Raw genomic sequence first — 12,648 nt, forward strand, 5'->3', positions numbered from 1 at the left:
CTGAAAATGTCAAAGATCTATTACATTGTTTCAACATAGGTACATACTGTTGCTATATTCTACAGAATATAGGTGATACTGTTGCTATAGTCTACAGAAATTTTTGTTTTCAGTGTAGAAAAAAAGGCCATGTTTCATCAAGCCAAGGATTTAGTATCTCCTAGTAGTTATTTTCTGAATCCTGTTTACAACGTATCACTTGAGAATCTTAAATAGGAATTAAAAGCTATTATGAAGCAGATCTCTCAGCATGTCTATGGGGCATGGGTGGAAATAGAATTTCATTCATACTCAACTCATCTTTTAGTATCTACTAGGTGGAGGCACTGCTCTAGTTGCTGGAAGTACATCAATGCATAGAAGAGATGAGACTCTCTGTCCTCCTGAAGCTTACATTCTGTCAGGAGAAGGACAATAAGAACAATAAATGAATAGAGCACATACTATGTTAGCAGGTGAGAAGGGCTATTGAAAACATGGCATGGCAAGGGAGACGGAGGGTGTAGAGTTGTCCAAGTAGGTGACCCTGGATGCAAGTGAGGGAGTGGTAAGCTCAGCTGGGTGGCTGGATGGGACTCTCAGTATGCTAAGCACAGGTCCTCAGGCAGGCGGGCACCCATCTGGCATGCTGGCAGAGGCGAGTGTGGCTGGAGTCAAGTGAGCAAGAAGAGGTGTGGTCAGAGAGGTAACAGGTGGTCAGCACATGCTCCTTTGATAAGAACTGTAGCTCTTCATCTGAGTGGCACAGGGAGCTGCTGGAAGGTCTGAACAGAGACAAGGTGACCTGCCCAAGGCTACAGAAGGCTCACTCTGGTTGCCATGCTGAGGAATGACTGTAAAGGTACAGGGCACAGAGGCAGACACATCAGTTAGATGTTCCAGGTACCAGATGTCTGTGGCGTGGAGGTGGTATGACAGTGTGAGGAATCTGGACGGCGCTTTGGTTTGATTAAGAGAAGGAAAGGAATGGGATTGGATAGGTTGGGGAGGGGGGTGAGGGTAGGATCAGGAGTTCAGTTTGGACCTGTTAATTCTGAGATGTCTGTTCGACATACAAACAGAGATTATCTAGAAAGTTCCCAGAAGGACATATGAGTGTGGAGCTCACAAGAGCAGTCTGGCTAGAAATAATAAATCCGGGCATCACCCCAGCATACACATGATATTTAAAGCCATGACGCTTTACTGATGATGACCAAAGGTTAGTTGAGTAGAGAGAAAAAAGTCTAGGTTTTGACTCCTGGGAGACTAAAATGGATTGGCCAGGGGATTAAGAAGAAAACCAAGAGGATGCATCCTAGAAGCCAGGTGAATCAAGAGCTTCAAGAAGTCATAATGGTGATAATGGTGCAAAGTGCTGCAACCAGGACAGTGAGATGAGCACTGAGAGATTTGGAGGTGTGAATAAAGGCAGGAAGTGGAAGTGGGATATAATGGGAGAAATAACAGAACATTTGGATAGTGAAGGGAATGAGAAATAGAGGGAGACAATTTGATGATGGAGGAATTGCTGGAATCCCTGAGTAGGCAGGGGGATGGCAGCTGACAGAAGATGGAAGGGCCTTCAGACAGAAGCACAAAGCTGGCTGCAAGAGAGGCAGCAGTGGGACCTGGTGGAATCTTTCTTTTGATTGCTTCGACTTTGCAGCAAAGATCAGACAGAAGACATCGGTTGAGAATAAAGTCAACAGAGGTACTGGAGGGCTGAGGGGAAGTCAGAGTGGTAACAGGTGGTCAGATCATGCCTGACTTTGGTAAGAACTGCAGCTCTCCTTCTGAGTGGCATGGAGAGCCACCAGAGGCTCTGAGATTGTAAAAAGTCCAGTAAGAGTCATCATCGGCTAGGTAGCATTAAGTTCCCACCTGAGCTTCACAGTCATCTGTATGTATACAGGGGCAGGTGCCTAGCAGGTAGAGATTTTAATTTGGCCAGGGTTGTGACATGGCCAAGTGAGTATGAAAACTGGAAGACAAAGGAGTCAGGGTGTGTGCAAGTTATAACTATCTGTGGGATTTTAAGAGGGACACAGGATCTTGGGCCGGGAAGGATAGTGAAGAAGTAGTAGGACTGGGTTGGAGGCCCAGGTGGAGCTGAAGGCTCACTGGATCCTGAAGGGAGTGAGCTGGAAGGCCGGGTGGAGGGGATGGTCAGAGATGGCATGCATGCAATTGAGATAACGGAGGGTTTAGTTACTGGGATGATGTGGCTAGGGAGTGACCATGGTAGTGAGGGACTGAGCAGGCTGGAGGACAAAGTCTATGGAGGAAGTAAATGAAAGGAACTGAGAAGCTAGGAGTATTAAAGGGATCACATATGTGAGCACTGAAACTCCAGGATTAGAACAGGAGTTTTGCTGGAGAAAGTGACTGAGCCAGGAGCTAGACAGATGGAGAAATGAGGGAGGGGTTCCACGCTTGGTAGGTGACTGAGACAATGAGGAGTAGTGGGCAATATACAAGATTTAAAGCTGAGAAAAGTAGGGAAGAGAAAAGTAGAATGGTCAAAGTAGCATGAAGAACAAAGAGATCACCCAGATCCCTTCAATTCTGGGGCAAAAAATACAGCTGCCTGGAAGTGGATGTGGCTCAAGCAACTGAGCTCCCATCGACCACATGGGAGGCCTGTGGTTTGATTCCTGGTGCCTCCTAAAGAAGATAGTGAGCTGGTGCTACCGGCAGGTGTGGCAAGCTGACACAATAAGATGATGCAACAAGAGACACAAGAGGAAAAACATAATGAGACAAAACAAAACAGGGAATGGAGGTGGCTCAAGTGATTAGGTGCCTCCATTTCACATCAGAGGTCCTGGATTCAGTTCCTGGTGCCTCCTAAACAAGGAAGATGAACAGACACAGCAAGTGCAAACAATGAAGGGGTGGGGAGAAATAAATAAATAAATAAAAAAACTTAAAAAAAAAAATACTGCTGCCACCTGAGAGGGCTTGAAGGGACAGAGCATTCTTAGGGCGTAACTGAGTTTTGGGTATCAAGATAAAAGTAATTTTAGAGAAGAGTTTAAGGATTTATATAAACTCCTGTGCTGCTGATGAACCACAAGGGAGGACTTTTCTTAGTTGGGGATTGATGGTGAGGATAAAACAGACAATGTCCCAAGACATAATGATGTAATAGCTCATGTATCTTTTGGAAATAAGCAGGGGTATGAATAAAACATAAATACAGCAGAAACATGTTAGAGTCTATATTTTTTTTACAAAATGCAGTGTAACTTTTAAAAACATTTTCCCAAGATGAGGGAGAATGCCAAACATTCAGAAAGGGTCCGTAGATGCTCAATCTCTGAGTTAAGAGATTAACTGAAAGCAACACCCCTATGCTGCATCCCATTTCCTCCCTTCAGAGATGCATTCACAGGCCAAGGATGTATCATTCCATCCCAATACTTCTATGTCAAATGAGACATTACCTGATAGAACATGCTGTCTAATAGAAATACAGTGTGAGCCACATATGCAATTTTATATATTCTAGTGGTCACATTAAAAGAAGTAAAAAGAAACAAGTAAAATTCATTTTAAATAATATTTTATTTAAACCAGTACATTTAAAAGTTCTTAATGAGGTATTTTATACTCTTCTTTTATATTAAGTCTTCTAAATCTCATGTATGTTTTACACTTATGCTACATCTCAGTTCAGACATCTCAGTTTAGACATTTCAAGTGCTCAATAGCTACAAGTGGCTAGTGGTAGCCAATTGGCCAGGGTAGGTCTAAAAACTCTGCATTCCCTTAAAATTGCGACTGCAGACACAGTTCAAGTCTTTAAATAAAGGTATTTCAGAGAGTCCTCTTAGGGTGTGAGGGGGAAAAAATGTATCTCCTAACATTAGAATGTTTCCTCTCATGAAATTAAGAGCGTTAGAACTCTTATTTTCTCTTTTGCCCTATTTGCCATGATTGCTGATATTTCAGTTCAAATAACAGAGCCTTGGTTTGTTGATGGAACTGCTTCTATCTCCTTAATACCACTTTTCCTCTCTTGCAATTTGGGTTCCTGTTTATTTTTCTATTATGTTTGTAATCTTTTACTACTTGCAGCTTCAAATATGTTTTGGCATATGGACCAAACGAAAAATTCTATTTGGTATTCCATGGCATTGATAATAAGCTGCATTAATTTCTAAACTTCTAGAGTTTTACCTGTGTTTGCCATGTTTTTGGAAAGGAAGACTTCAGAATCACATACACATGACATCACTCTCAAGAACTTATGCAGAGAATGATGAACATACGTAACGCTCAGGTGAGGGTTAACAGCTATCACCAAATGTTACTTTAAATATTTGAACATATTGCTCATCTGAAAAAAAAACATTCTTTCATCTGTTAAGCATTTATTATATTTCCCTGTGGTATATCTAATTACCTAAAAACAAACAATTATTTTACATTTACTAAGACCACAAATGCCTTTAAAATCTAAATAGCTAAAACCTATCAAATGCCTTCTAATGTAATGTTGTAAACACTGGATCATGGTGCATAAGTGACCTCCTATTGTGGAAGTTGGCAAACATTTTCTGTAAATATTTTGGGCTTTGTGTGCTATGTGATGTCCATCACAACAACTCAACTCTAGCAATGTAGTGCAAAAGCAGCCACAGACAATAAGCAAGTGAACAGGCATGGCTATACTCCAATCAAACTTTACTTACAAAAACTGGTAGCAGGTCATATTTGGCTCTTGGGCTACATACAGGTGGCTGGCCCCCGGCCTGTTGGAAGGAGGGTGAGGTGTAGATGAGGGTGGTGGCAAGAGGACAAGACATAGGAAGTGTGGATGACCCTTGTGTTCTTAGCCCATGCTACTAAATAGTTACACCCAGATCTCTATAGGATATATGAAACCACATCTCATGCTATCCTATATTTATCTTAGAACAGCATTTTTCCCTTAAATAAGGGTTCAAATTAAACAAGTTTAAGTCATAGAAATTGACTTGTATAAGGAAAATAACACAAATAGCCAGCGAACATGGATGCCCACCTTCATTCATTGGTTCTTCAGGACTAAATAGCTAAGAACTTTTGATTAGCTTCTATTCTTTTATATATATAAAAAAGAATCTGACACTATCAGATGAGTCAACTTTACGTATTCTGGAAAAGATGCTGAGTGGCTGTATTACCAAATTCTCTGCGATTGCTGTAGTCTGGAAAACTAAAATTGTCGGAGTCAAACCTCAGAGATTATCTAAAGAGTTAAGGGCAAGTCCCCTGCCAAATGTGAAACCAATTTACATAACACATTCCCACAACCCCCACATGGAGGAACCAATTTTTTAAACAGACCATTTAATGAATAACAGAGTCTTTGTGCCACCAAATAAAAACATTTGGAGACTGTCGAAACATCTGTTCTGAGATGTTACTGTCAAACTCCATTCTGCGCTGTCTTTCAACAGTCCTGATGGTTTCTTAAAATGTCCCTGAAACTTCCAGGAACTAACTCACCACCAAAGACATGCTCATGAATTACAGTTTAAAATGAATTTAAAGTAATTTTTTTTTTTAAAAAAGCAAAGATTGATGTTCATATTTCATTGATTTCCAGATATGGTTCTAAAACTGTACTATATAATTAGAATGTTGACAAATAACTGTCACCTAGTAAAGATCAATTTGTTGTACCCCTCAAGTTCATCACAGTGATTTACCTCAACATGGATGATGCATCAAGCACCTGTACAATGATGAAGGGACTGTATTACAACATACTTTCCTTGATTTAAAGGACAAAAGTCACTTCTCAGAAATGAAAAATGGAAACAAATTTTTGTTAATTAAGAAGAGCACAACATTGCTAAGTATAGAAATAAGAGGGAAAGAGTGAAGATGTCAAGTTCAAGCCTGTCAATTTTGCTATTGGCTGGAAAGTTATGGTCAACAAGTTCTGTGTCAATGACAAAGATGGGGCATCTGGTGACTGGTGCTTCCCTAGTCACCATCACTGCTGGTAACGAGCACTGCCTGTGTAAATCCTCTTTTATCGTTATGGTTTACTGTGCGCCATCCCTTCAGCACAGAGGTCTACCTTATGTACGTAAATATAAAGAAACAGAATGAGAGCTGAGGCCTCCAGTATCCATCTGTGGGACCATAACTCAAGAGAACAACTACATTCTATCGACGTTTCCTTGGATGCCAGGAACAAAAGCAGGTTGCATAAACTAACACAAAATAATAAAATAGAAAAGAAAGCAACAACAACAACAACAACAACCGCAGCACCAGAATACTAAAGCAAGACAAGAATGTAAAATGAGCCAAAACATCAAGAAAAGGGAACCTTGGAATGTTGAAAACTCCATAAGGAGAGAGACTGGCCTGTGCTATTCACTGTGGTACCCCCAGCTTCACGCCCTGCATGACATAACATCGCTGCTTAATAAACAGCTATTGAATGAATTAATTCTCACATTTCCCTCCCTTACCTCTTTCAGAGGCTGGTCACAGGCATTAAGTTAGATGGTTTCCAGTGGTGCAGATGAAATACATTCTAAATGGCATAAAAAAACTGGATCATAAAACCACTGGGCCATTTTCAAATGTGAAGAAATGAACAATTCTTAAGCGACAGAAACAACAAAGAGTTGCTATTTTTAAAAAAACTTTTAAAAATATTTACTGAAGTATATCACTCATACGTAAACATACACGGACAATAAGTGTATAGTAATGTTGTGAACTTACAAAACAAACATATATAACATCATACAGGACTCTCATAACTCATCCTACCACCAATTCCTTGCATTGTTGTTAAACATTTTTAACTAATGATCAAAGAGCATTGTCAAAATGTTATTACTAACCAAAGTATTTCCCCCCAAACCACCCTATTATCTTTATATCATTTATATATGAACATACATAAATAATTAAGTGTATAGTAAAAGTTGTGAACTTACAAAGCAAACATGCATAACATCATACAGGGGTCCCATACATCAACGCTCCACCAATATCTTGCATTGTCATGAGAATTTGTTACAAATTATGAAAGAATATTCTTAAAATCTCACTACTAATTATAGTCCTTATCTTACATTTTGTGTGTTTCCCCCCAACCCACCCTATTATTATTATTTAAATGTTTTTTTTTGTTTTTTTGTTTTCTTTTTTTTTTTATTGACTTTGTAATAATATTACATTAAAAATATATATGTGAGGTCCCATTCAACCCCACCCCCCCAGCAACACTCGTTCCCATCATCATGACACATCCATTGGATTTGGTAAGTACATCTTTGGGCACCTCTGCACCTCATAGTCAATGGTCCACATCATGGCCCATACTCTCCTCCATTCCATCCAGTGGGCCCTGTGAGGATTTACAATGTCCGGTGATTGCCTCTGAAGCACCATCCAGGGCCGCTCCATGTCCCAAAGATGCCTCCACCTCTCATCTCTTCCTGCCTTTCCCCATACCCATCAGCCACCATGTCCACTTTTCCCAATCCAATGCCACCTCTTCTATGTGGACATTGGATTGGTTGTGTCCATTGCACCTCTATGTCAAGAGGAGGCTCAGATTCCACATGGATGCTGGATGCAATCCTCCCACTTTCAGTTGTAATCACTCTAGGCTCCATGGTGTGGTGGTTGTCCTTCTTCAACTCCATCTTAGCTGAGTGTGGTAAGTCCAATAAATCAGATTGTAGGTGCTGGAGTCTGTTGAGGCTCAGGACCTGGCTATCACCTTGCCAGTCCAGAGATTCAAATCCCCTAAATATATCTTAAACCCCAACATTAACTGCACCTCCAGCACATTAGCATGAAAGTCTTATGAAGGAAGATCCCATCTGAGTCCAGATTCATCACACATAAACACCATTTCCAAAGAGGGGCCATCTGACCTGGTAGTTAACCCCATCGGCCATGACCATAACTCCCATGGGTCTCTTTAGCCCTCAAAGGAACCAATATCTGGGGGTTGTATCTTTAAATATGTTTTTTTATGACAGAAATTGTGAACTTATAAAATGATCATGTACATGTGCAGAATTCCCAACCAATACCCCTCTATCAACACACCACACTGTGATGGAACACTTGTTATAGATAAGATAATATTATCTGATTGTTACCACATCCATAGCGTACATTTGGCACACTTTTTCCACACTCCCCATTATCAACACAGTACATCTTTGGCATAGATACAAGAATATTATATTATTACTGCTAACCACTGTCCAAAGCCATGCCAGTTGTATTTTTCCCATGTTTCTCCACATTTCCAACACCCTACAGTAGTGATGTACATTAGCTCTAGCTCACAAAGGACACTCTTACAACTGTACCATCAATCACAATTCTCATCCACCTCTTGATTTACTGTGCTATTCAGATGCTAGATTATTCTCTACCATTCTCTTTTTCTCAATTGGCATTTACATCCCTAGACTACCATTTTCAGCCACATCCTCGTTTATAAAATGCTGCTAGCCCCCTCTCGATATAGAGGTGGAGTGGACATCACCATCCCAGGGCCCACAGAATGGAGGAATAAAATATGGATTTGAGTGGACATACTGATACTCTACTATAAATCTTTTGTGACTACTAATAGAAGAAATTGTATCACTGATGGGGACAAAGTGACCACAGTAGTTGCTGAAGGCAGGGAGAGGGAAAAAGAGATGTGAAGAGGGGGCATTTTGGGGGCTTTGGAGTTGTCCTAAATGATATTGCAGGGTCAGATGCTGGATATTATATATCCTGCCATAACCCACTGAATGTACCAGGGAAGAGTGTGAACTACAGAGTAAACTACCATCCATGTGGTGCAGCAATGCTCCAAAATGTGTTCACCGAGTGCAATAAGTGTGCCACAATGACAGGGGAGGTTGTTAGTATGGGAGAAGTGGGGTGGGGGGATGGGGGGTATACAGGAACCTCATGTTTTTTATAATGTAACCTTTTTTGTGATGTATGTATCCTCAAAAAAATACAATTTACAAAAATGATGGGGGTGGCTGGGTGGGGTATGCTTTATATGGGAACCTCTTATTTTTTTTTTAATGTAACATTCTACGTGATCTATTAACTTTAATAAAAATTTAAAAAATATTAAAATAAAATGCTGTTAACCACTATTTGTTACGGTCCACTCTATACATTTCCACACTTTTACAGTAAAGCTAATTAAAACTTCTATATGCATCGAACATCAGTAGTCTAAGTCCTCCTCTTATCTCCTTTAAGAATCCACCACCTACCACCAGATCTTGAAGATATTTTCCTACAATTTCTTCTAAAAGTTTTATGGTTCTTGCTTTTATTTTTAGGTTTTTGATTCATTTTGAGTTAATTTTTGGATAAGGTGTGAGATAGGGGTCCTCTTTCCTTCTTTCAGCACAATTTGTTGAATGGACTGTTCTGCCCAAGCTGTGTGGGTTTGACAGGCTAGTCAAAAATGACTTGACCATACCTATGAGGGAATGTTTCTGAACCATCAATTTAGTTCCATTGGTCTACGTGTCTGTCTTTATGCCAGTATCATGTGCTGCTTTTACCACTATAGCTAGGTAATATGATTTAAAGTCTGGAGGTAAGTGTTCGCTTTTCCTTTTTATGATGTTTCTGGCTATTCAGGACCCCTTACCCTTCCAAATAAATTTGATAATTGTTTTTCCAATTAAAAAAAAATGCTAGTGGAATTTTTTATCAGGATTGCATTGAATCTGTGTACCAATTTTAGTAGAATTGACATCTTAATGACATTTAGTTTTCCAATCCATGAACATGGAATGTTCTTCCAGCTATTTAGGACTTTTTTGATTTCTTTTAGCACTGAGTTGCAGTTTTCTGAATACAAACGCTTTACATCATTAGTTAAGTTTATTTCTATTTGAGTTTTATCTGTCATATTTTATTTTCACCACTCCTTTTCACATTTTTAGTTACTTTGATATAATCTTCATTTCTAGACTGTCTTTCAGGCCTCTCTCTCCTGTCTTTTCTTTTCAGGCTCTAGCACACCCTTTAGTATTTCCTGAAAATCTGGTTTCCTGCTTAGAAATTCTCTCAGTTTCTGTTTATTTGTGAAAATTCTAATTTCACCCTCATTTTTGAAAGATAATCTTGCTGGATATAAGATTCTTGGCTGGAAGTTTTTCTCTTGTAGTATCTTAAATATATCAGACTATTGTCTTCTTGCCTCCATGGTTTCTGGTGAGAAATCAGCACTTAAATCTTATTGGTATCCCTTATATGTTATGTGTTGCTTTTCTCTTGCTGTTCTCAGAATCCTCTCTTTGTCTTTGGTATTCAACATTCTGATTAGTATTTGTCTCGGAGTTGGTCTATTTAGAATTTTTTCAGATGGGAATATGTTGTGCTTCTTGGACATGGATATCTATGTCCATCAATAGAAATGGGAAATTTTCTACCATTATTTCATCAAATATTCCACCTGCCCCTTTTCCCTCCTCTTCTCCTTCTGGGACACCCATAACATGTATGTTTGCACGCCTTTTGCTGACGTATAGTTCCCTGAGACCTTGTTCAATTTTTTTCTTCATCTGTTCTTCTGTATGTTCACTTTCAGAGGCCATGTCTTCAAGCTCACCAATCCTTTCTTCTACCTCCTCAAATCTGCTACTTTATGATTCCAATGTTTTTTTAGTTTCATTTTTTGCACCTTTCATTCCCATAAGATTGGCTCTTTTTCTATGTATGCTTTCAAATTCTTCTTTGTGCTCATTCAGTGTCTTCTTAATATCTTTAATCTCTTTAGCCATCTCATTTAATTTATTAAGGAGATTTGTTTGAACATCTATGATTAGTTGTCTCAACTCCTTTATATCATCTGGAGGCTTATCTTATTCCTTAAAATGGGCCATAGCTCCCTGTTTCTTGGTGTGGATTGTAATTTTTTGTTGGTGTTTTGGCATCTGGCTTACTATTTATTCTGTGTGCAGTTTTTCTCTTTAGTTAAGGGCTTCGTGCCCTTTCTCCATTCCTGGTTGTGCAGTAGGAGCCAACGTTGTAATTGGTGCTATAAGTTGTGGAGGCTCAAGCTGCCCTCATTGTGCCAGGGACCAGTGAAGCTTCTCCCAACTTTCTCCTTCGCCAGGGATAGGGACAGAGTCACAACTGTGTGGAATAATCCAAGTCATGCAGGCCTAGACTGTAGTTGCCTAGAGACTGATGAAGCTTCACTCCCCTTTTTCCCCTGCCTGGGGTGAGGACGGAGCTACAGGTGTGGGTAGCAATCTATGCAGTGCAGGCCCAAGGTGACTGCGGTTGCCCCAGCAGACTTCCAATTTTCAGTCTGTGCCAGCCAAAAGGTACCTGCAGTTACCTGGATAGGCTGCTGCAGGGCTTGCCAGCCTCCTCCCTGCCAGAGGTGGGGCTGAAGTCTAGTCTAGAGCTGCAGGCTGATCTGGGTGGAAGATACCAGTTCTTACTATCACTGTGATTTTCCATCAGCCTGGCTTCCCCTCAGGCTGGGGGTGGAGTAAAAATGGCAGTCGCTAGCCTCTTTCCAACTCACACAGATTCACAACCCAGCTGTTCCTAGGGTTATACTTTTGCCAGCTGAGTATACTAATCAGTAGGTGAAATTGGTGGCCAACTGTCTCCTCCTCCCCTGTTTTTGGCAAGTGGAGCCTCCAATTCCAGTCACAGAATAGCTTCTGAGGTGGCTTGCATGGTCCGAGTAGGATAATCACCAGCCTCCATGGCTTGGCCAGTAATCTCTGGGAGAGGCTGGCACAGGTCCCTCTACCTTCCCTGCTGTTGGAGGTGGGGCTGGGGCCTGGCTAGAACTGCAATCTGATCTGGATGGAAAGAAGCCAGTCCCCACCAGTACTGTGATTTTCAGTTCACCCTACTTCACCTCGTGCCGGGTGCTGAGTTAAGATGGTGGCTACCGGCCTCTTTCTGACTTGGACAGGTTCAAACTTTAGCTGTTCTTAGGGTTATACTTTGGCCCGTTGAATTTACTCATCAATAGCTGGAAGTTGGTGCCCAACCGTCTCTTCCTCCTCTGTTTTTGGGAAATTGTGCCTCCAGTGGAGGATGGGCACCTGCCTGCATGGCATGTAGTGCTCTATTTATGAGTCTTCTCTACAGATAGGCAGTCTCCTCTTTCCACTTCCCCAAGGACATTGCAGGATGCTCTTCTGGTCTCCTGGAGTCCACAAACAGGTGCTTCAGCTAGATCCAGAGAGCTCCGGGAGTTTACAGGGCATAGTAGACAAACTGGGTAGGAATTTGGACTTCTAATCAAGATTTAACTTCAGAATGCTCTTGTACTAATATGTTTATGCAAGCATGGCATGGGAAGGTTTCTACAGGACTAAATGTAGAAGATAGGCACCTCGTTACTTTGAACAGCACTAACTATACCCCACCGTCTTTCAAAATGTTTATCTAAATGTTCACTTCCACTAACAGTGTCTGAAAACTCATTTACCTCCACCTTTTACCAACACTAAATACTACTTAGCTTCCCTTTTCTTGGGTAATTTCAGTATTTAAAAAATTAACAAAATATATGTAATTGCCAAAAAAACAATATACTACTAGAGGGTATAGTGTGAAAATTAAGACTCCCGATCTCATCTTCGGATCCCCTCACAGAGACAGTCACAATATCACATTCTTGTGCAT

At 40.6% G+C, this 12,648-nt stretch overlaps 1 protein-coding gene across 4 annotated transcripts in view; it reads right to left on the reverse strand.

Annotated features, from left to right (window-relative positions):
* Nucleotides 1-12,648, reverse strand: part of GAREM1 (GRB2 associated regulator of MAPK1 subtype 1) — a 203,988-nt gene that overhangs the window by 39,416 nt on the left and 151,924 nt on the right. The window contains exon 2 of one of the 4 annotated variants that reach the window (XM_004478999.3): nt 4,680-4,739. The exons of 2 other annotated variants lie outside the window; for them this stretch is intronic. Coding sequence is in view for 1 of the 2 variants with exons in the window: in XM_058277600.2 (XP_058133583.1) it covers nt 297-300 (4 nt within the window). In the remaining variant the exon portion in view is untranslated. Of the gene's footprint in view, nt 1-296; nt 393-4,679; nt 4,740-12,648 lie in introns of those variants that run through there. One more of the 4 variants, XM_058277600.2, reaches the window with a different exon arrangement.

The sequence above is a fragment of the Dasypus novemcinctus genome, chromosome 16 (genome assembly GCF_030445035.2).
Source record: "Dasypus novemcinctus isolate mDasNov1 chromosome 16, mDasNov1.1.hap2, whole genome shotgun sequence".
Taxonomy (NCBI): Eukaryota; Metazoa; Chordata; class Mammalia; order Cingulata; family Dasypodidae; genus Dasypus; species Dasypus novemcinctus.